The 25206-nt window shown below is 35.1% G+C and overlaps 1 protein-coding gene and 1 non-coding gene across 12 annotated transcripts in view; one reads left to right on the top strand and one right to left on the bottom strand.

The window, feature by feature from the left end:
* Window positions 1–25206, bottom strand: part of SFMBT1 (Scm like with four mbt domains 1) — a 103667-nt gene that overhangs the window by 42073 nt on the left and 36388 nt on the right. For 6 of the 11 annotated variants that reach the window (XM_032458285.1, XM_032458284.1, XM_032458280.1 and 3 more), the window contains exons 2-3: window positions 12391–12545; window positions 5574–5668 (exon numbers count right to left, since the gene is read on the bottom strand). In XM_032458285.1, the coding sequence (XP_032314176.1) occupies window positions 5574–5668; window positions 12391–12418 (123 nt within the window). In that variant the 5' untranslated portion in view covers window positions 12419–12545. Of the gene's footprint in view, window positions 1–5573; window positions 5669–12390; window positions 12546–18286; window positions 18440–20874; window positions 21419–21723; window positions 24956–25206 lie in introns of those variants that run through there. The other 5 variants (XM_032458277.1, XM_032458276.1, XM_014564071.2 and 2 more) reach the window with 5 other exon arrangements.
* Window positions 10355–10458, top strand: LOC116657343. The gene has a single exon (XR_004312464.1). It is a non-coding gene; the product is annotated as a U6 spliceosomal RNA (small nuclear RNA).

Here is a 25206-nt window from a genome sequence, read left to right as displayed (position 1 = left end):
TGTAATAACCTATAATGAAAAAGAATATGAAAAAGATATATATATATAAACTGAGTCACTATGCTGTATACCAGAAACTAACACAACATTGTAAATCAAATATACTTCAATTTTTTAAAAATGCCTCAATGGGTTCAACAAGACTAGGCTCATCAAGCAAAGAATCAGTAAGCTAGAAAAAATGTCAATAGAAACTTTCAAAACTGAAAAGCAAACAGAAAAAAGAATGAAACAGAAAAGAATACCAAAGAACTGTGGGACAGTTATAAAAAGTGTGACATACGAGTAATGCAAATACTGAAAGAAGAAAGAAAGAAATAGAAGACATATTTGAAGCAATAATGACTGATAATTTCCCCAAATTAATGACAGATACCAAACCACACACCCAAGAAGCCCAGAGAATACCAAGTAGTATAAATATAAAAAATCTATACCAAGGCATATGATATTTAAACTGCCGAAAAACAAAGACTAAGGAAAAACTCTTGAAAGAAGACAGGAAAGAACACCTTACCAATAGGGAAGCAAGGATAAAAATTACATCAGACTCCTCTTTGGAAACCATACAAGCAAGGAAATAGTGGAATGAAATACTTAAATTACTTAAAGAAAAAAGACACCGCCTAGAATTCTGCATTCAGCAAAATTAAGAAAGACCTTTCTCAAATAAAAATTGAGAAACTCTGTCACCAGTAGACCTGTCTTACAAGAAATTTAAAAATAAATTCTTCAGAAAGGAGGACCTAGGTCAGAAACTAGATCTACATAAAGGAAGAGCATTAGAATAAATATATAAAAGAATAAATGAAGACAAAATAAAATCTTTAATTTTTCTTATTCTCAATTGACCTAACAGATAACTGTTTGCTCAAAATAATAATGATAGCAACAAACTGTTTGGTGATTATAGCTTATGCATAAGTGAAATGAATGCTAATGTTATAAAGGCCAGGAGGGAGTAATTGGGAATACTCTGCTATAAGGCACTAGCACTATCATGAAGTGGAATATATTACTTGAAAGAGCACTTGGATTAGTTGTAAAATAATACTGCAAAAACAAGGGCAACCACTAAAAAAAGTCTTTACAAGTACAAAGATGTGCTAAATGGAAGAGGAAAGCCAGACATAAAAGACAAATATTGTATGCTTCCACTTAAGTGCAACAGGCAAATTCATAGAGACAGAAAACATAACAGAGGTTACTAGGGGCGAGAGGAGGAGAGTAGGGGGAGAAACCCTGAATACAGGGTTTCTCTTTGAGACGATGCAAAAGTTCTGGAAATGCAGAATGCTAGTATACAACACTGAGGAAGCACTTAATTTTTAAAAAATCTTTAAAATTGAGGAGTTTTAATACACATCTTTAATTAACTGCAGTCTGCTTACAAATAATACCATACCACTTCATGTGCTGCATAGACATTATAACCATACACTCCCAAATCCTCCCTGCCATCCTTCGTGCTACTGTACTTATACATGCTATAAACATAATATATTGCTACCATTTTTGTTTCAAACTGATAACTTTTAGAGACATAAAAAAACAGAAAAAATGAACTTTATATCTAGTTTGTATGTATGCCATTTCCATTGTTCTTTATTTCTTTCTGTAGACCCAAGCTTCTGTCTTAATCAAATTCCTTCTGCCTTAAGAACTTCCTTTAATATTTTTTTAGGTAATGAAATCTTTCAATTTTTGTTTTCCTGAAAAGGTCTATATTTCTCCTTCACTTTTGGGAGAAACTTCTGCTGAGTCTAGAATTCTGGGTTGATAGGTTTATTTTTTTCAACACTTTACTTTAAAGACCTTACTCTACTGTCTTCTAGTTTGGACAGTTTTGAAAAGAATTTCACTATAATTCTTATATTTGTTCCTCTATATGGAACGTGCCTCTCTTTTTCCCCCTCTTGCTTCCTTCAAGATTTTCTGTTTCCCGTCAGATTTCAGTAAACTGAATATGATGTACCTGGAGGCATTCTGTTTGCTGTTTATTATTCACCCTGCTTCGCACTGCCTGAGCTTCTCTGGTCTGTGGTATAGTGTATTTCCTTAGGAAAACTGTCTGCCACTATCTCTTCCTCACTTTCTCTCCTTTCTCCTTCTGAGATTCCAGTAACACTCAAATTAGACTTTTTTTTATATTGTCCACAGCTGTTGGGTATTCTAGTCTAGTTTTTCCCCACTCTTTTTTTTCCTCTCTGTATTTCAGTGTGGGCAATTTCTACTGAGTTGCCTTCAAGTATACTGATTCCTCCCTCATTTGTGTCAAGTCAACTGGCAACTGACAAGCCTGTCAAAGGCATTCAGCATCTGTTACCATGTTTCTCATTTCTTTATTTCTATTAGATTCTTTCTAATAGTTTCCATCTCTGCTGAAACTCCTTTTCTGTTCATGTATGTTGTCCACCTATTCTGCTGAAACCTTTAACATATTAAATTAATCACAGTTATTTAAAACTCTCTCTCTGATAGTTTCACCATCTGAGTCATATGAGTGATTCCGTTGACTGCTTTGTCTCTTGACAGTTTGCTTCTCTGTGTCTCTCTTGCTTCTTTGTGTGTCCCACAATTTCTGGTTGAAAGCTAGACAACCTGTGTGGAACAATCAAGACGGAGGCAAATAGCATTTACGCCTGGAAATTAGCATATTTCTTCTCAGGTCTTAAGTTCAAGAGAAAAGGTTAAAACAATCTAGTTAGGAGTGGAGCTGGGTTTGGATTTTGTTTTTGCTATGGTTATTCACAAAATACCAGAGTCTTCAAATTCCACTAGGATTTTCTAGTGTAATTCTAGTATTTAAAGTGTAAGCTCATATACACCATAGAGTATTTTCTCTCAGTGTTTGATGCTCCACCCTCAGATTTAGATCTTCTCTTTGTGACTATACCTCTTTTGTGACTACACTTTTCTTAATGACGGTCTCTCCACTCTCCCCCACAAATAGACCTCTGTTACCCACAATTTTCTAACTCATTAGTGGGAGACAAGCATTCTGAGATTTAGTCTCAGTCTTAGCAAGACTCTGTGTCCCTTGGTCTTGAGGGTGGAAACTTCTCAGTGATCCTACCCTTCCCCCAACTGTAGAGGACCTCTGATGTTACAGCATGTATTCCTGCTTGTCTGCCAGGGATGGTGGGATTTCTTCTGTTCTGTCCCCAGGCTGCAATGAGTCCTCATCTGTACCCTGAGGTTAATAGGGTTTACATCCCTTCCCCTATCAGCTTGAAGCTTTTGTTCTAGAAGCCCCAGGTAAAGCTTTATGCCTTTCCCATAGTGGGTACAGTTCTCTCCACTAGACATGCACCTTGAAGAAGGCTTTTTCACTATCTTAGACTCTTCTTTGCAAATGTGGTTTATATCTAATTCTTTTTTCAGCCTTGTCTTCCCTCCTTCCTTTATGCCAAATTTGGTCCTGTAAAACTCTTGCCAGTGGCTTGTACATCCATTTCCATTGTTCTGGAGATCTGAGTTCTACCAGTTTTGTCCATGCTCTGCTAGCCAGTCATCCCTTCTCAGTATCTTCCTATACCCATGCTTTATCTTTACTATGTTTGGTAGCCCTTCACCATATGCTGATTCAGGTTTATGGTTAGGCCAAATCCTAACCCAGAGCAAAGCCCTAACTCTCCTTAATTGTATGAAGGCTGAAAGAGGTGAAAAAGCTGTAGGAGAAAAGTCTGAAGCTAGCAGAAGCTGGTTCACGAGGTTGAAGGTAAGAGACCATTTCTGTAACATAAACGTGCAAGGTGAAAGAGCAAGTGCTGGCGTAGAAGCCGCAGCAAGTTGTCTAGAAGAGCTGGCTAGGACACTTAATGGAGGTGCTACACTAAATAACAGATTGTCAGTGTAGAGCAAACAGCCTTGTCTTGGAAGAAGATGTCATTTAGGACTTTCATAGTGAGAGAGGAGAAGTCAATGTTTGGCTTCAAAGCTTCAAAGGACAGGCTGACTCTCTTGTTAGGGGTTAATGCAACTAGTGACCTTAAGCTGAAGCAATGCTCATTTACTATTATGAAAATCCTAGGGCCCTTAAGAATTATACTAAATCTACCCTGCCTGTGCTCTATAAGTGGAACGACAAAGCCTGGATAACAGCACGTCTGTTTACAACATGGTTTACCAAATATTTTAAGCCTGCTGTTGAGACCTACTGCTCAGAAAAAAAGATTCCTTTCAAAATAGTACTGCTCATTGACTATGCACCTGGTCACCTGAGAACTCTGACAGAATTGGGCAACAAGGTTAATGCTGTTTTCATGCCAGCTAACATAACATCCATCCTGCAGCCCACTGATCAAGGAGTCACTTCAACTTTCAAGTCTAATTACTCAAGAAATACATTCCATAAAGCTATAGCTGCCATAGATAGTGATTCCTCTGATGGATCTGAAAATAGAAAACCTCTTGGAATGGATTCATCATTCTAGATGCCTTTAAGAACATTTGTGATTCATGGGAAGAGGTCAAAGAAGAAGAACAACAACAACTTTGAAGAAGTTGATTCCAACCCTCATGGGTGACTTTGAGGAGTTGAAGACTTCAGTGGAGGAAGTAACTGCCAAATGAGATGGAACAGCAAGAGAACTAGAGTTAGAAGTGGAGCCTGAAGATGTGCCTGAATTGCTGCAACCTCAAGATAAAACTTCAGTGCATGAAGAATTGCTTCCTATGGATGAGCAAAGAAAGTGGTTTCTTGAGATGGAAACTATTCCTGGTGAAGATGCTGTGAAGACTGCTGAAATGACAACAAAAGATTTAGCATATTACATAAACTTAGTTGATAAAGAGCATCAGGGTTGAGAGGACTGACTCAAACTTTGAAAGCAGTTCTACTATGGATAAAATGCTGTTAAACAGCATTGCATGCTACAGAGAAATCATTCATAAAAGGAAGAGTCAATCCATGTGACAAATTTCACTGCTGTCACATTTTAAGAAACTGCTACAGTCACCTCAGCCTTTAGCAACCACCACCTGATCAGTCGGCAGCCATCGACATCCAGGCAACACCCTTCACCAGCAAAAACATTACAATTTGCTGAAGGCTCAGATAATGGCTAGCATTTTTAAGCAATAAAATATTTTTAAATTAAGGTATGTATATTTTCTTAAGACTTAATGCTGCTGCACACTTAAAAGACTACAGTTTAGTTTAAACATATTTTTATATGTACTGGGAAGCCAAAAAAATTCATGTGACTCACGCTTTATTGAGATATTTGCCTTATTGTGGTGGTCTGGAACCAAATCCACAATGTCTCCAAGGCATGCCTGTACAAGAATATAAACCATTTTCTTCAAATTATGACTGGCCAAAAATAAAGGAATATTCATGACTGGCCAAAAAGACAAGTTCACTTTGAGTGGCAGAAAATACACAACACCAAAAAGGGTTTTACAATAAGTCATTTTCTTAATAAGAGTGGTAAAAGGAAGAAAAAAGAAAAAGCACTCAGATTCTTTCAAGTACTCAACCTTAAAATAACTCTAAACTCTCTAACGATGGTACAGTGAGTCAAAGAAAAAGAGATATAGTCAGTAAAGCAAATAAAATTACTGCTCACATGTTTAAAAGACCCGTAGGGAACTGCTGTGGACCCTGTCTCCTCTAGATAATCTTCCCAGCTTAATTCCACTTCTTCCACACCGGATCCAGCATCTGGAATTAAAAACAATACAAAACAAAAACAGGTAAGATCTAATTAATGAAAACTCAAGGTGTAACAGCATAAACTTAGTAAATTCAATGTACAATTTACTTCACAAGTTATTGATTTTACACACAAAATAATTGTCCTGTTTAAATGATACATTCCCTTTGTGCACTGATTATCAGTCAACCTCAACACTGCAGAAGTGTGACATGCTGTCTCCTGCTGGGATCCGTCTGGGATTCACCCTAATGGATCACATAAAGCTAGTGAGAGTATAACTATCACATCACTTTGGATTATAATTTAGTATATAATGCCAAATATTTGAGATACTTAATAGGCATTTCAAACTTAAATTTTCAATCTGATTCTTCCTTAGTACTCTCCAACTGAGTAAAAGATACTTTGATACTTTGGCTCAATCCAAAAAATGTGGAGTTACCCTTTTTCTCTTCCCTTTCTTTCACATCTTACATCCAATCCATCAGAAAATTCTAGACCTATTACCTTTATCTAATGACTTCCTACCACTTCTCTGCTGTCTCTCTAGTCCAAGGCCTAACCACAGTATCACCTTACACATCTTGTTATAAAACCTAAAATCTCTGGGAGACTGCAAAGGCCCTATGTGATCTGACCCCAGCTGCACACCCTGCTGCTGCACCCCAAACAGCCTCGTTTGCTCACTGCACTTGAGGGGCACTGAGGGACACTGCTCACTCTAACCACGTTCTTTCCTCAAAGCCTCTGCATTTGTTATTTCCTCAGCTTAAAGACTCATTATCTCTACACTGGAATTTGACATAACATTGTAAAATGACTATAACTCAATTAAAAAAATAAAAGACTCATTACCCAGTGTTATTCACAGCTTCACTTTTCAGGGCCCTACTCAAACACCTCTCCAGAAAGGCTACTAGAAAGGCCTCCATAAGTATGCATCTAAAGTAGAAACTCGCAGCCTCTGCTTTCATTATCTTCATAGCATTCATTCCTACCTGACAGTATACCACATGTCTTTTTATCTTCCCCATTAGATAATCTACTGGAATCCAACAATCCCAATTCACATAAGCTCCCTAAGAGTGGGGTTTTGTTCACTGATGTATCCCCACTGCCCAAAACAATGCCTGGCGCTAGCAAGTCTGCAATAAACAGTTGCTGAATGAGTATACCCTTGGGGAACCCACGCTTCACACAAACACAAGGAGGCAAATACAAGGATGCTCATCACAGCACTGTTTCTAACAGCAACAGACAGAAGCAATCAGTAGGAGAAAAGATAAATTATGGCAACCCTACAATGGAGTACTGCTATATAGCAGCTGAAATGAATGAACTATATTGACTCAGATAAATCTCAAAAAAAAAAATCACATCGAGTGAAAATGGCAGATGCAGAATGAAAAGCACAAGATACAATTTAGGCTTCAAGACAAAACTTTACAGTATAATATTTATAAATACATGCATATCAATAACAGTATAAAAACAAGGATGGGAAGAATATACATCAACCTTAACAGTGCTACCTTTGTGGACAGAGAGAAGAGAATTAGAAGGAAAGTACAAAAGAGGCTTAAACTGTATTATGTTTTATTTCTTTTCAAAAATGAAACAACACATGAAAACATGTTTAACCTCATTAGTGAAATACAAATCAAAACTACAATGAGATACCACCTCACACTCATTAGGATGGCTATAATCAAAAAAAGCAGAAAAATACATTATCATTAGAAATACAACAAGCCAACAAAGACTACTGGGAGCATCCCTGAGGTGTGAGCCAGCAGGAAGTAAATTATCCCATCACTAAAACATAACAGGGCTGGACAGTCATGGTCCTTAGCAAGAACCCTATTCCATCAAACAGCATACTAATTTAAAAATAAAAAAACAATGACAATAAAAACAGTAAGTTAAAGGACTAAAATCTCTCATACATCAAAAATTACCTAAAACCTGAGAACAAGACTAATTATGAGAGAAAAATGAGCATGAAATGATAATTTATTTAAAAAAATACAAACAGCCCTTAAACATATGAAAAGATGTACAGATTTATTCATTTTAGAAGAATGCAAATGAAAACTACACTGAGATATCAGATTGGGAAAAATCCCAAAGTTTGGCAACATACTCCATGGTGAGGCTGTAATTAAGCAGGTAAAGCATAAAGATACAACCCTAGTGAAAGAACTTGGTAATATCTAGAAAAATTACATAAGTATTTACCTTTTGATTCAGCAATCCCACTTCTAGGAATCTACCCCAAAGGTATGCTGGCAAAAATACAAAAAGACACATGTACAGAACTATTCACTGTAGCACTATTTGTAATACCAAGACTGGAAACAATCCAGGGGTACATCAATAAGGAACCGGCTACCACACAGCTGTAAGAAGGAATGAGATTTCCACATACTGATGTGGAATAATCTCCAGTATATATTAAGTGAAACAAAATACAGAGCAGCTTCCATTATAGCTTCTGTTTTTTGTATAAGGTGAGAAAGAGATCAATATGAACATATTTTTACATTTTAAAAAATGAATAGAAGCATAAAAAGTAATGAAACTAGTTATATATATGGAGAAGAATAAAAAGGATGAATACTATCAGGCTGAAAGTAGGAATTTTGTTATGTCACTTTGACTTTGTACTCTGGATATACTTACACAATTTAAATCAAATATTTAAATCAAATAAATTCTAAAAATTGAAAATGAACTTAAACAAATATCCTTAACAGTTGGTGGCAAAACCACAAAGAAAAGCTGTCATATTTAAAACACAAAATTGTGACTGCAAACCCCAGTGGAATATATTTAAAGGCAAAAATCATAAAGAAACCTTAAACTGCACACTATTATTCTATTGGTATTTGTAATGTTAGTATCATTATTGTGAAAAAACTATAGGAATTTTATAGGATAAAAGCAAGTAAGTAATGATATTAACACAATTACAAAACAACACATTTCCAAAAGAAAAGAGACACAAGTATAATATCAAAGAAATAAAAACCCTGTAATTTTAAATTAAAATTGTAAAGGTTAGATGAAACCATCCGATCTTCTTTGCTCTTCAAAAGATGTGTTACTTTCCAGCTATGGTTATGGATAAGACGTAGAAGAAATGGCAATCTGCTATCAATGGGCACCCCACAACCTGGGTTGTAGTCTCTAAATATCATATGAACTTTGGGGGGAAAAAAAGAGCTCCTCAGAGAAATGGCAGATTGCAAGTTTGGGGGCAGGAAACATGCAGGAGGAACCTCGAAATCTTATCACACCGGAAGGCAAGGACTAGAACTATCAAAGATACATGGCATCACATCAAAAGAACACAGGAACCAATCTAAAAGAACTCTCACTGCTCTAGACTGGGGCATTTATCATCAAATAAACAATGACAGCAATGGATTCAAACTCATATACTTACATTATAGATATACATCTATATAAATAATATATATGAGTTAATAATACCACTTAAAACAAAGGAAAACAAATCAACTTCCTAAATGGCAGAGTACTTCAGTGAACCTACTCTTCCAGAAAAGCAGCCAAAATACTAGCTTAACAATGAAAACTGACCATTTCAAAGTTCTGAAATTAACTGAAGGCACAGAACAAACTGAAAAGCATCCACCCAAGACAAGTTACTAAACCTCTGTTAGAAAAGTCAGGTTTGTGGCACTTTAAGTTGGAGCTATCCCCATCCTTCATTCCTTCCCAGCATAAAATTGAAACTTTGGAACTGGTAATACATAACCGGAACAACAACAACAAAACCCTCCATGGATAAGCTCTACAGGAGAATGGGGAGGACAGAGAAAAGAACTACTAAAATTAAAGAGCAACAGAAAACACCCAATCTAAACAACAAAGAGAAAATACTGAAAAAAAAAATGAAAAGAGCTTCACAAAGCTGTTGGAACAGTAACAAAAGATCTAACAAAACTGTCATCAAAAAAACTCCCAAATGAAGAGAAAGAGAACAGGGTATTAAAAAGTACTAGAAGTAATAATGGTTGAAAATGTTCCAAACTTGTCAAGAGACATAACCTTATATAGTTTTAAGAAGCTAAGAAAACTGCAAAGGTAAACCCAAAAGGGAACCCAAAAGGAAATCTGTGCAAAGTTACACCAGTGTCAAACTTCTGAAAGCTAAAAAAATCTTGAAAGCAGGAAGAGAAACAATACCTCTCTTAAGGGGAGTAGCAGGAGACAGGATTCTCACCAGAAACAGAGGCCAGAAGGCACAATATTTTTCAAGAGATGAAAGAAAAGAACTTTCAACTCAGAATTCTATATTTAGCAAAAACATCCCTCCATAATGAGTGGTGAAATCAAGATATTCTCAGATGAAGGGAAACTAATAAATTTTATTACCAACAGATCTACTCTAAAAAAAATGGCTAAAGGAAATTCTATAAACCAAAATGAAATGACAGAAGAGGGAATCGTGGAAAATCAGGAGGGGATAAAGAACAAAGGAAAGAGTAAAATACTGGAAACTATGACACATTTTCCTTCTCCTCTTAAATTTTCTAAATTATACTTGACAGTTGAAACAAAAATTTTAACAATGTCTGATGTTCTCAAAGCATGCAGAGGAATATTTAAGACAATTGTATTACAAATAAGAGAAAGTAAAGAGATATAAAAGTAGGTAAAGTTTTGTGCTCACTTCGGCAGCACATATACTAAAATTGGAACACTATACAGATTAGCACGGCCCCTGTGCAAGGATGACGTGCAAATTCGTGAAGCATTCCATATTTTTGTACACCAGAAATGAACACAACATTGTACACTGACTATATTTCAATAAAAAAATAATTTAAAAAAAATTAGGTAAAGTTTCTACACTACACTCTAATAAAATGACACCAGCAGACTGTGACAAGTTAGGTATATATAATGTAATACCTAGAGCAACTACTAAAAAGCTATACCAAGAGATACATTCAAGAACACTACAGACAAATCAAAATGGAATTCTAAAAAAAATGTTCAAGTAACCCATAGGAAGGCAGGAAAAGAGAGAAGCAAAAAACAGAGAAAACAAATGAACAAAAATGGCAGACTTGAGCCCAAACATATCATTAATTACATTAAGTGTAAAGGGTCTAAATGCACCAATTACAAGATGGGAAAGAAAAAAATTTTAACAACTATACGCTGTTATAAGAAACTTAATTCAAATACAATGATTTAGACAGGTTGAAAGCAAAAGGATAAGAAAGATGTACCAAATAAACATAAATAAAAAGAAAGTAGGAATAGGTAAATCTACATAGGAAGAAAGTAGAGATGGTTGCCAGAGACTGGATTAGTAAGAAATGACTGCTAATGGTTTCTTTTGAGGAGTGATGAAAATATTCTGGAATTAGATAGTAGCGTTGGTCACACAACTTTGTGAATAGACTAAAGACCACTGAATTGGTACTCTAAAAGGGTGAATTTTATAGTATGTGAATTATATCTCAAAAAAAGTACTTCGAAAAGCTGTTTTGAAGAAACCTCAATAGTTTAAAAACTCATTATTAATTAAAAAGCCAACAATATAATTAATGAAGGAGCCAAAGATATGAAGACATTGTACTGAAGAGGATATAGGGATGGCAAGCAAACACCTCTTCAGCATCACTAGCCATTAGGGAGATACAAAGTAAGACCAGGATAAGCGGTCATTACACATCTATCAGCATGACTTAAATAAAATGGTGACAATACCAGAGGGTTGTGAGAATGTGAAGAAACTGTATCTCATACATTGCTGGTAAGATTGTAAAATGGAACAGCCAGCCACTCTGGAAAGTAGTTTGGCAGTTTCTTTATTAAACATATGATCCAGTAATTGTGTTTCTGGGCATTTATCCCAGAAAAATGAAATCTTACATATAGGATTTTTCATAGAACCTTTATTTATAAAAGCCAAAAACTGGAAGCAACCAAAATGCACTGCAGTAGATGAGTGGTTAACCAAACCACAGTATATCCACAGAATACTGCCATGCACTAAAAGGGAACAGACTACTGATACAGGCAAGAATTTGGATGGATCTCAGGGCCATTATTTTAAGTGAAAAAAAAGTCCACCTCAAAAAGTCACATACTGTGTGGTTCTATTTATGTAACATTCTGGAAATGACAAAATTATAGAGATGAAGAACATTTTAACGGTTATCTGGGTTTGGGGAACACTGGGGAAGAGGAGTAAGTTTAACTACGAAGGAGCAGTACAAAGGAGCTGTGTGGTGATGGAATAGTTCTGTGTCTTGACTGAGGTGGTGGTTACAGGAATCTACACATGTGATAAAACGACAGAGAACTACACACACTATACTTATGTCAACTTCCTGGCTTTTATATTGTACTATACTTAGGTAAGATGTAACTTATGGTAGAAACTCGGTGAAGGGTACATAAGGACTGTCAGTATCTTTGCAAGCTCTAATGGATCAATAATTATTTCAAAATAAATTAACATTTGTAACTTTTTTTTAAACAAAGCCTGTTCATAAAAGTTATTTACTTTTTCAGCAAACATTTTGAGAACCTAGTGCCAGGTTCTCTACCAGGTTCAAAGAAAGACAACTCTTGTTTTCAAAGAGTTCCCTGTTTAGTGGCAGAAAAGACAAGCCAGACAGCATAACACAGGTAAGTAATGTAATCCTGCATCTGAATGGATTCTGCTCAGCAAAGCCTATACCTGCATCAGTCTGCTGCTCCCCGTTCATTTCCACAGCACATGGGCTATCTCCTCCCCACACAAAGGACAGGCCTTATGGTTCCGATACAATCTGAAGATTACTTGCAGGTCTCAAGCATCTCTTCAGTGGGCATCCAAGGGTCCAAATGAAAGAGCTGGAAAAAAAAAAAAAAAACACATAAAACAGGCTGCAGCCCAATGTTTATATATTGGGTTATACAGTGGGTTAAGAGGGTAGATGAAACAAAAACATACGGGCAGAATAGATGGAATTAAGAGAAAAAAATTTGACACCTTTTCTAATTTTAAAGACTCAGTGTGTGGTGGGGGGCAGGTGTGGAGAGAGGGAGAGAGAGAGACAGAGAGAGACAAAGGCAGAGAGAAAGGGCTATCGAGATCTTGATAAGTTATCCAAAAATCACAACAAATAAAGATATATGAATCACTACCCTTTCAACTTAGATTATAATACTGACTACCACAATTCCTATTCTCAATTTCTAATGAATTCCGGTTGGGGGAGAAGTTAGTTTTCAATGATCTGTCTTCCCCAGTGAATAAGATTCAGGATACAGCATACTACTTTATCTAGCTTTCCATTCCATTTACCAAGAATATTATGCAGAACCAAAAAGTATCAACTACATTTGTCTAAAATTACACTTATAAAGAGAGCCCAAACCCTTCATAATAAGCTCTGAAACCAACTATTCTTTTTTTAAACAGCTTTATTGGGATATAATTCATGTGTCAAAATTTCCCATCTTAAGTGTACAATTCAGTAATTTTTAGTAAATTAAGAGAGTTGTATAACGACCACTATAATCCCATTTTAGAAGATTCCCATCACCCTGGGAAGAAACTTCATTCCTACTTCCCCTTTCCATCACTAGCCTCAGGCAACCACTAATCTGCTTTCCTTCGCTAAAGATTTTGCCTCTTCTGGACATTTCACATAAATGGAATCATACAATATGTGGTCTTTTGCATCTGATTTCTTTCACTTAGCATGTTTTGAAGTTTATCCATGTTCCAGCATGGATGAATCTATTTATTTTTGCTTTACATACATGTGAAACAATCTAAGGCCTATACATATGCCTCGTAGATGAGAATGAGTAAATGAAAGGGGGGAAGGAACTGCTGCAGGAAGGGTGACATGAACTAACTGCAAGGGGGACAGTGCAGAAAACTGTCAAGGTGGGACAGGAACTCAACAGCCACAGCTGCAAGGGTGATACCTACAGGAGCAAACACCACTGAACCTCTCAAAAAGATTCTGAGCGTGTATTAGACCTCCAGCAATAGAGTCTCATAAAAATCTTTTAAACAGTAAGAAAAAGTTAGTTTAAATTTTAATGTACCCTTTGAAAAGGTATAAGCTACCTAAAGTACAACAGAGTGAGCTGGGTAACAGGAAAATCCAGGTTCTAGTTCCAGCTCTACTGCTAACTAACTGCAATCTTATATAAACCCTATTATGTCCATTTTTAAAATCCGTAAAATGAGTGTAAGATCATTTTCAGATTTTAAAATTACATTTCATAACAAGCATAGAGAATATTTTAATAACTTAAATTATGGGTATCCCATTTGAGGTAACTGCCAGTTATTCCAAATCTCTTCATGTAACATAAGCACTGAAACTCACATTTTCACAGATAGTAACAATTGAATAGAAACTTGGTAATGAGATTTAAAGCCTCTAAGTATGCTCTCTTCTCTCAGTTTACTTTTCTACAAGCCCAAGACATTCAAACTGTACCATTCCATCTACTAACTCACTCACCCCTCCTCGTTTACCAAATAAATACCATTACCATCCACTATTCTAGAAGATAAAAGTAAAGCAATCAAGAGAGACATGGTTCCCGCACTATGATGCTTATTTTTTTTAACTTCTCAAATATTTTACTTAAAATGCATACTGTGTATTTAGGCCACTTCCCACTAGTGTGGGAAACCTTTGTTGAAAAGATATTTACAAATATACTATGAATATATAGTTCCTACACAAAACTATACACTTTACCAAAATTTGAATTCCTGATATGCAGCACACTCACGATCGTCAAGACAAACATGGAGGAAAGTGATGGGTAACAGTGATCCGTGAATAACATAAATTAACCTGAACAAAATTTATGTCATGCATCATCAAAGAAAGATACACCTGATCTTGTATCAGTTTCAAACATTCTTGGCTCAGTAATATTAAAGAAAATATACACATTTAATTGTTTCAGGTTGATTCCTAATGCTCAAACTATTTATACAAAAATTTACAGAAAATAAGATAATCTCTGTATCAACACCTCAAAATAAATGACTTGCCTAACATCTACTTCTCAACTGCATTAACTCCTATAAAAGTGCAACTTTGTATCTTCAGTTATCACTAAGAGCAACCTAAATCAAATTGGCTTAAAAATAAATTTAGTCTTTCACAAAAGAAACAGTGCAGAGACAGCTAGCTGGCTCAGTGACTCAACAGCATCACCCAGGTCCCAGACTCTTCCCATCTTTCTGCTCTGCCACACGCAAATCATAATTCATTGTTGAAAGACAGAGCCAGGAATCATATCCAGATAAAGAAATGTTCAGGAAGATTCCACTTCACCCTGCAGGACTCCTTGAATCTCTGAAGAAACCTTTTCCAGTAGTAACCCATTAGTTATTCCTTTATCTCTCTAGAATTGAGTCCTCCAATGACCACTCCAAACCAATTGCTGGCGATGAGAAAGGGATTATCGTTAGTGGCTGAACCTAACCAGGATTTGTCCCCTCTTCTGTGAAAAGGAATGATACCCAAACTTGGCCAGCCAACAGAGTATGACTAGCATGGTCACTATACAATGCCAGCTACAAACCCCTAAGAACGTGCTCTTAATCCATTCAGGAAGGAGGGAAGCACAGTGTTTAAAACACCATCGTATCTGGGTTTCTATTTCCGTGTATAGTGTTCTAATTCTTGCTTGTTTCAAGTGTAATTCCATTTCCATTTGCTTTTAAGGCAAATAAATTGAGTTAAAATTAAAAAAAAAAAACCATATCAAATGAAAATGCAGTTAATTCCAAGGTTATATAGTTTGTGTGCTCGCCACACTTACACTTATGTAGGCATCAAAATAAAAAACAGTAGATTAAAAAATTAGATTAAAATGGGACTATTTACAGGGAAGGGTGTAGCTCAGCGGTAGAGTGCCTGCTTAGCATGCATGAGGACCTGAGTTCAAGCCCCAGTACCTCTTCCAGACATACATAAATAAATAAACCTCATTACTTCCCCCTCATAAAACAAACAAAAAAATTTTTAAAAGAGAAATAAAAGTCAAATTATGAGGCATTATTTTAAAAGGGTTACTTTGGACTAGCAATGAGAAATTTTTAAGTAAAATATGGCACACATGGATTACTACATAGCCATTGAAATTGTTAGAGAAATATTCTCCTTCCCAATCAAAATCCTAACAGACCATTTCATTCACTTAGATGAGCTAATTTTAAAATACATCCAAAGAGAAAAATGTACAATCCAGCTCCATTTTTGTAAAAGATGACAGATGATGAAGCTAGTTTCTTCTATCAAAATATTAAAATGGTGTGGTATTAGTGCAAGAAAAGACAAACACATTAATAAAATAGAATGAAGTTAATAGATCCATGTATATGAGAGTATAGTTTGTGATAAAATGGCATCCCATATCATACGTGGAAGGATGAACAAATAAATAATGTTAAAGAATTAGCTATCCATTCTGGGAAGAAAAAAAATAGATCCTTACTTCATGCTGCAAAATAAATAAATTCCAGATGAATTAAAAGAGCAAAACATGAAAAACAAGACTCCAAATAAATTAAAAGAAAACATAAGAGAATATGGTTATAACTTTGGTATAGTAGAGACTTTCTTAAAAAAGCTATAAATGGATGCATTTGACTACTTAAATATTTAGAACTCTAGAAAAAGACACCATTAACAACTTTCAAAGCCAAGTTATAGACTAGAAGAAAACATTTCCAGCATAGATAATATACAAATAGCCATAATCACAGAAAGCACTTATAAATCAATAACGAAAAAGACCAAATCTAGTAGGAGAAAGTCAGATATGAACAAAAATTTTACAGTAGAAATGCAAATAGCTTACAAACATATGAAAATGTTTAACATCAACAGCCAAAATTAAGTCATTGGCAAAAAAAAATCAGTAACATCCAATATGGGTAAAGATATGGAGATATGAATGTTGTCATCACCAGTTGAAGACCACAAATAGATACAGACCTTTTAGAGAGAAATTTTAACTTGCATTTTCTACAACCAGAACAGGAACAGGAGAAATGCTGAGAAGAGGAGAAGAGACACTGGATGTGGGGTATGAGAGAAAGCAGTATCTGGGCTGACTCTTAAGTTTTTGGTCTAAGCAATAGAAAGGATGTAATTGTTACTTAGGGAAAAAGGGAGATCTGAAGGAGAGGTGGTTTGAGGAAGAAAAATTAGGGTTTTCAGTGCGAAACAGCAGTATGATTGCTTTCTTCATTATTAAAGGATTGCTCTTTCTGTTTTCAGGGAAGTTTTTTTTTCAATCAACAAAAGTATAATTATCACTATGTACAGTGTTTCCAATTTATAAGCTATTTTCATATGCTATCCTTCATCTGAGCAAAATAACAACTCTTTATGACACCTAGAAGAGGTTCAATCCTTACTTCACACCTTGGGAACTTTCTTAGCAGCTTCAGTCCCACTCTTACACTTCACCTGTCTTACTAGGTTCACTAATCCTCCATGAACACATTTCCTCATACCAGTTTAGTAATTTACGCTCTCTTATTGTCTTATTTTAAAACCCCAATTTCAACATCCACAAATCTTCCATTAAAAGCACTTAAATGTCTATTTTTCTAAACCTTTTTAAATATGCATCTTTCAAAAATTTCAGACATAAATAATTTTTTAAACTGAATCAATCATACTATGAGGTTGGAAATTTCATGTAAACCAATTTATAAATCCCTGGTTCACAGCTGTAAGGCCACTTCACAGTCCTGTTTCCTCAGCAATCGAGGAAATGCTAAACCAAGGTTTTGAAATTATCTTTCACTGTATCAAAATATGGCAGAGGCATTTAAAAATCATTTACTTATCCTTATATTATCCTGTAAGCTGCAGAAATAGCAGGTCTTCTAGAGTTCAAATATTATCACGTTTTTCATTGATTTACTGGCTTTACTTAAAGGAGCCAGTAACATAAGCACATGTTGAAACAGTCAAGTATGTCTTTATTCTGATTAAATAAAGAGGTAACTGATTCACCAACACAAACACAGTCAAATTTACCAATTTCATTAATTTTATAAAAGGATTACAGGAACAGACTACGTTTGGTTATGAAAAGCCTTGAAACTGTAATTTCATGGTTGCTGTTTCTCAGCCTTCTCATGTCAAATGACAGACCAGAAACTTCATTCTAACTCAACAAATGTTTGTTAACCATTTATTTAAAAAAAAAAAAAAGGAAAGAAGTAATGTCTGAATACCTACTATGTGTGTGCCTGGCACTTTTTTGTGTTCTACGGTAAATAAAACTGCCCAACGATACATGGTAAGCATAATATAAGCGTTAACCATTTTTAAATTATATTTTATTTAACCCTAACCATCTACTTACCCCACAGATGATAACCCCATTCTACAGATGAGGAAACTGAGGTTCAGAGAAATTAAATATAGCTAGAAAAACACCAGAGGCAGTGTTTAAACCCTAGTCTTGATTCCTGAGCCTGAACTCCTTTAATTTTCCTGGTTTTTCTTGGAGCTGAGGATGACTGTAAGGATGACTGTGAGGTGTCTGTATCCTGTACCACAAAGTGATGGCCATAAATGACTTACACTCTTTCTTGGTTCTTTGGTTACTCATTTATTTAACTTCAAGGTTCTACACTGCTGTATTAGAATTTTGAGTAACCAGGAGTCTGGATGGTATCTTGATAGGTGCTGCCATTAATGAACTTCTTCCAAAACATTATTCTAGTAGGCTCTTACCTAGATTAAGTCATATGAAAGAATAAAAGCCTAATTAAAACAAAAACTCTAAATTAATGAACACATGTAAAAAGAAATATAATGTTCTTAGTCTTTAAATGAATGATAAACTTATTTAAATGAATGATAAACTGAGACTTTTGCTTAAAGTGTTAAGATTAAAGTTTTTTCTCAAACAGGTTTAAATTCCCACTTTACTCCTTTATACACTTAGAAACTACTTTTTTCACAGCAATGCACAAAGTTATGCCCAGTCCAGATTCGACTCTCTCCAATTCTGTAATGGTCACTACTTATACAGCCTAATATGCTTTTCCTTCTTCCTCGCCACCAAACCCACATTTGTTCAGGGTGGAAAAGCCCCCTGTTCCACATAATACATCATGCTTAGGCAGTCTCATTCCTCTCTGTCAGACAACTATTTTGTTCTGAGCCTTCCTCATGGCTATGTGACCCAGTCCTGGCTAAAAAAAAAAAAGAGAAAGTTTACTAGGAAGCTTCTGGGAAATTTATTTTCATTCCTAATTAAGAGAAGCAAGATAATTTCAAAAGCTGTAGTCTTTAATATCTCCCAGTGTTCACCTTGCCACAGCTCTGGTCAGCAAACATATCCCATTACAATGATTACAGACTATGTATTCTACTTTTTAGGGTCCCTGCAATGCTATATATAAACATACACTAGAAAGTAAACTCCATAATAATATACATTGTTCCATTCAACTAACATTTACTGAACATCTAGTATGTACCAGGTTCTGTGCTGGGCACCAGAGCAGAGTATGAATGAATCAGACAAAAATCTCTGCTCCTAAGACATAGTTGGTACTCAATCAATACTAACATTAATTATGAACTGCAATGAATAACATTAATGAATTACAAAATCAAATGATTAATCACTGAACTAAAACTCTGATAGAATAAATTATTTTTAAACTGTAAAAGAATAAATTTAACTTAAACTAATATTCAGATAATTTCATATACTGTACCTCTACAGCAAGCAGTTTTTGTTATATAGCTAATAAATTATATATTTTGATCCCAAAGAATATTTAAGTAAAAAGACCTGGCAGGCAAATCATACTTTTAAGCAAACTGGAAAATTTCCAATTTCTCAAGAAAAAGATATATGTGTGTAAACTGAAAGAGAAAGTGTTCCTTCAGTATAAATTTTGCTATACCTCTAAGGAATAAGTTTAAAGAGTACACTAAACACAGAGAAGTACTCAATGAAGATTTAAGTCAAAATTCAAAATCTGATTTCTGGCCCCCCAAAAGCAAAAAATAAACAAAAACTACTGTAAGAGATAAAAAGGGAAAATGGAGCTGGGAACAAAATAATGAATATTTTAAATTATTTATGGATTCTGATATCCTTATTCCCCTATTCTCCCTCCAATTACCAGGATCGAGAAGAATGGGTCATATAACTATAATCTAGGCATCTGGTAAAGGTGGCCTAAAACTCCAAGACACTTGATCAAATTTACATTGAGACCCAGCTTAAATTCCACAGGCTACCCACTCACTAGCTCAGTTTCCTCACCTGTTAAAATAGAGAATATACATACGGCGAAGGGCTGTTGTGAAGATTAAATGATAATTTAATAAATAAATAATTCTAATAAATCCTACCCATTAGAATATTAGAAATATGTTTACACCCTCATGTTTCCATACAACCACATCTTCCCAGTTAAGGAAGTTAGGGGTTGTAAATTTTAGAGGCTAATGAACCTACACTACAACTTTCAAAAGTACAGTAAGTTTAACAAAATATTTTAAGAGATTAATTTAGGCCTCTAAAAGAAAGAAAATCAAGATGTATGAAAGATCAATACCATATCAAAAGTAATTGGGCAGTCCTGGTGAGGAAGCATGTGGCCTCAGGAGCCAGACTGCTAGGGCTTAGAGCCCCAGTTACACAGCTGCTTGCTGTGTGGCCTTGGGCAAGTTACAGAAGCAATTTATGCCTCAGGATCCTCATCTGTAAAATGGAGTTGTTAACAGGAGTACCTAGCCCGTAAAGCTACTTTGGTTATTCAATCAATTAATGCATGTAAAGTTTATAGCACAGTAAGCCCCCAAAGAATATTAGTTATTATTGCTTTAACAAGCCTCTTACTAGAATGAAGATATGTTTTGTTTCTAACATAACTCCCAGTCCATAAGTAGTTGAAATACCCTCTTCATTCTTCTTATCAAATATCGTAACTCCTCCTAGCAAAGTTATACATAGTATATATTTTAAAAATTATATTCCTTTATTAATTCTTCTTTGATGGAATGGAATGACACTTAATTTAGAGAACAGTCAAAAGGCTAAAAAAGAATTAGTGATCAACAGGCAACACCAAAAACCTTAGAATCAGCAGGTAAGCACACAAACAAAACCTTTGTCCCAAGAGAGTAACAGGCTTTGACCTTACCCCAGAGGCCTCAAGAAGAAAACCAAGGGCAAGCTGTAATGACTGATGTCTGCAGACCTTTTGGAGGCTGTCTTCTGTCCAATCGGTCAACAAACTTCAACTTTCAATTTTTGTCCTCAAAGCTTTCGACAGAGGGCGTGATTAAAAGGCAGGGTGCTTTGGGGGTTTTGTTGCTTTGTTTGTTATATTAAGCTCACAGGTATTTTTAAAAGCTTTATGTCAGATTTGCAGTCTCCTGGACTATAATCATATGTGCTGTGCAATTAATTCACTGGAATTTTTAAAAAGAATTTAAGGCCCTAAAAAAAGATTATCAGTTGTAAATGCCAAGGAACTCTGGATAGGCTACAACTCCTCAAAATCACTATATGCACCTACATAGCATGATCAGAAAAAAAAAAAAAAACAGTCTCTTAAGTATGCGTCCCTAACTCCAGGGCAATGCTGCTGCCCCCTGGGGCATCCCCAGGAAACAGCGTGATGGCGACAGTCTACTGCAAAACACTGGGCGGTTATGTCGCGGTCTATAAACCAAAGAAGCATGCTGCACATTTAATAAGAATGATACAAGGAACAAGTATAAGTTATTTAGAAAAAGCATAAATTATTTAGAAAACAAAATAACTTTTCAGTAGCTTTTAAAATAAGTGCTTCCAGAAAGGAGCAAATCTCTGGTTACTATGGGAGATATGCTGCAAACACGTGAAATCTATAAAATAATTCAGTATAAAATATTAATTAGACAAAAGAAAAACAGCCTAAATTATGCTAATTAATTAGGAATCCAACAATTAAACTCATTTGCAAGATGTAAAACCAACACCCTAACTGGCAGAACAGTCTACTTACCTGTTGTTCAGCAGGAGGCCTGGCAGCCTTTTGTTTGGTCAGTACTAGAAATCAGTTGCACCTTGTTATTTGCTTTTGTAGACTTCATTACCCACAAATATTAATCTATGCAGTGAACATCCTCTAAAAACTAGAAGTGCCTGTGTTAAATATACAGAAATTCTTGGTTAAGTATCTAAATATTTTAAACATAAATAATGACTCCTCTCCTTTTCTGTTCTTTCCCTAAAAATGTTATTTTTCCTACCATTCAACTATTGGTTGCCAGTTTTCTAAGATAAGCACTTACAAATTCCACTTTCTAGTGTGTAGTACAAAATTATCTACATAATATTAAATCCTTAAAAACACTGATTTATGCTACACTAATTTCCTGTATTTTAAAAGAAAAAATAGCTTTTATAAAATACAAAACTTCTTTCAGTTTGAAACAGAAACAAGTGCCTGAAGTCATCAAAACAAACTGACAAGAAATCAAAACTTTGCTATTTGCAAATTAACAAAAGGTAGGTTTGAGGCAAATAATTGGTTATAAGTATCTCTTTTTGAGGGAAAAAATTTCCAGCACCATCTACGAAAACTGTTCTTACTTACATTCCAAAGGCCAGTTGTTTTTCAGGATGGGGGTGGGTAGGTGGTAGACAAGGTTATTATTTTAACTGTATTTAAACTGTTCAGAAAATAAATGAGCTAGTTAGTCAAAACGCAGCCACTTACTCCAGAAAAACATCATCACAAAGATAACAACTCAAAGCACCTACCCTATGTATCATTAACATGTTTTCTTCAGTATTTTCTTACAGGATATGAGATTACAAATACAGTATTATTCTCTATTAAAGTAAAAAAGAGAACTCAATTCAGTTGTTTCTCACATTAGATTCCTCCAAAACAACAATCTGAAGATTATCCCAGGTTTAGCAATATCAAGTTGGAATTTCATGTCCACTAGTCAGATGACAGACAGGACACTCAGTCAGTCCTTGCTGACTTGGAAACCAAAATCTAATGCTTGAAGAGGCTTACTGTTAAATCTAACTACCAAAAAGTCATTAGCTTACTTCAAATTCCTCTTAAAGCGATCTTTTAAGGGGGAAAAGAAATCAGTAAGTCATTCAAATACCAGAGTACTACTCTGGCCTGAATCTTTAACAAAATGTCAAACAAATTCAGATTGGCAGTTAGACTTCAAAGAGCCACTTTCATGAAAAAGTCTTGTCAAGAAAAGGAAGGATAGAAAGTTTTCCCCATTTTAACAAATACTATGATGGTGGGCATGAAATTCCAACTTGGTATGTCTATGATGAGAACTAAACATCATGGAATTCTGGCCTTGAGAATTTAGACATCAGCACACCTTGCAAAACAAGTGAATAAAACTAATAAATAAAAATTATTACTATGGGGTTGCCCAGTCAACCTTGCAATTTTGGAGGGATATTGATGGAGTGGGGTAAAATAAGAAAAGAATAAAATAGTTTTCCCACTCTACTCAAATGATGAAGTTCAACATACAAATCTTTTTCCCTTTATTTGGTTTTCTCCCCAAATAATTAAATACCTTATGCTCACATCACTACCTCATTTTCAAACATCTCCTTAGTGCCATCAAGAACTATACCCAGCACTACACTTTTATAATACATTAAGTCAACATCCTGGGTGATCTTTTTTAAATTTTTCTTTGTTTCACTAAATGAGATGGGTGAATCCAAAAATTAGAAAAAACTTTAATAGGTCACATCTAGTCCAACAGTCCTCATCATTTTGTGGCTATACACCATTCTCATGCCCCAACATTTCCACAAATAACTCACCATTAACCTGTGGTCCTTCTCTAGCAAGTTCTTCCCCACCCATCTCTGAGGAGGAAGTTGTCCATTCTGTGTTCCAATACCATCAATGATACAGTATAGAAAATCCCCATGAATATCCATTCCCGTGACAATCCATTCTACTTCTGAGCAGCTCCACAACACAGTCTGTCCTGGAACTGCCCCCAAGTCCCAATGGTTTGTACCCATAGGTGTTGTCCACTCAGAATGAGTTTGTGCCTTCGTTCACGAGAGCCCTTCACATAGCTGTCTTGGGAGGCTGACTTCTGTCCAGTCATTCATTAAACACAAAACACTTCAAACTTATTGTGACATAAGATTAGTATTTAAAACAGATACACTGATAGCCAAAAAAATCCTATTAGGGAAGAATTCTGAAAACAGAGTTAATAACTAAGATACAATGAAAAAAATAGTAATAGTTCAACAGGATTTATGTCAACTTTGTAACTTTTCTTTATACTCAGGATCAAGGAAAGAACAGAAAATCTTTTCATAACCATAAAGCAGCATAAGAGACAGCAGCAGCATCAAAAATCAAGGTTATAAAGAAAGCAAGCAATTACTATATACTCATTACAAAATGCTATCCTGGAAAAAGATAAGGTCAAGATTGCAATTTGCTCTTATAAAGCAATAATTTAGTATACACACAATCTTTACCTACAAAGAAGCCAAGGAGAACAGTTTTATACAGAGCTTCCAACAGAAGAGTTTGTTCATAAGCCATTAATGCAGACAGAAAACAAAAAAGAACCCTCAACTTGCTAATCAGTTGAAACTCTTTGTCTGCCAAGTCAACTGGGAAATGGTACATTAGGAAAAATACCTACCCCAAATGACTTGTTAATAAGTCACTGCATTTGTAACCAGAGAGATCATACACAACTATACTACTGAAGCAAAACAGATGATAAAGAGTTCTTTTAATAAAAGTAATCCAGCTAACAAATGAAGGAATGGCAGAATCTCTAATAAAATCATTTAATGGATCTAAGTGTTGACCATCAATAAACAGCTTACATTAATCAGAAAACAAAAAATAACCTGAAAGGTTATATGCCTCCTGACGGAAAAACACACCACCAACTATGAAACAGTCTAAACAACAACAACAAAAATGTAATCAAACCTGAATTGGGTTGAGCTTCTAGATCCAACAGAGAAGTCAAAGGAACATGGTAAACAGAACCATGGTGACCCTGACCTTTACCTCACACCATGCATAAAAACTTAAAACAAACCATAAAGCTAAACGTAGGAGCTAAAATTATAAAACACCTAGGAAAAACAGGAGAAAATATTTTTGATCTAGTTGGCAAAAATTTTTTAGATGTGACTCCCCAAAAAGCACAAACAATAAAAGAAAAATCAATAAATTGGGACTGAATCAAAGTTTACAATTTTTTGTTGTTCAAAGATTCCATTAAGAAAAAGAAAAGCCACAAACTGGGAAAAATATTTGCAAAATGTATATCTAATAAAGGATTTGTATATAAAAACTTAAAATTCAATAAACAATCCAATTTTTTAAAATAGGCAAAAGATGTGAAGAGATTGTTCAACAAAGATACATGAATGGCAAGTAAGCACATGAAAAGATACTCAACCTCTGTAGTCATTAAGGAAATGTAAATTAAAACCTCAA

Source organism: Camelus ferus, chromosome 17 (genome assembly GCF_009834535.1).
Source record: "Camelus ferus isolate YT-003-E chromosome 17, BCGSAC_Cfer_1.0, whole genome shotgun sequence".
In the NCBI taxonomy this organism is placed as follows: Eukaryota; Metazoa; Chordata; class Mammalia; order Artiodactyla; family Camelidae; genus Camelus; species Camelus ferus.
The sequence above is the reverse complement of the archived record's forward strand: the minus strand, read 5'-3'. Positions and strand labels throughout refer to the sequence as shown.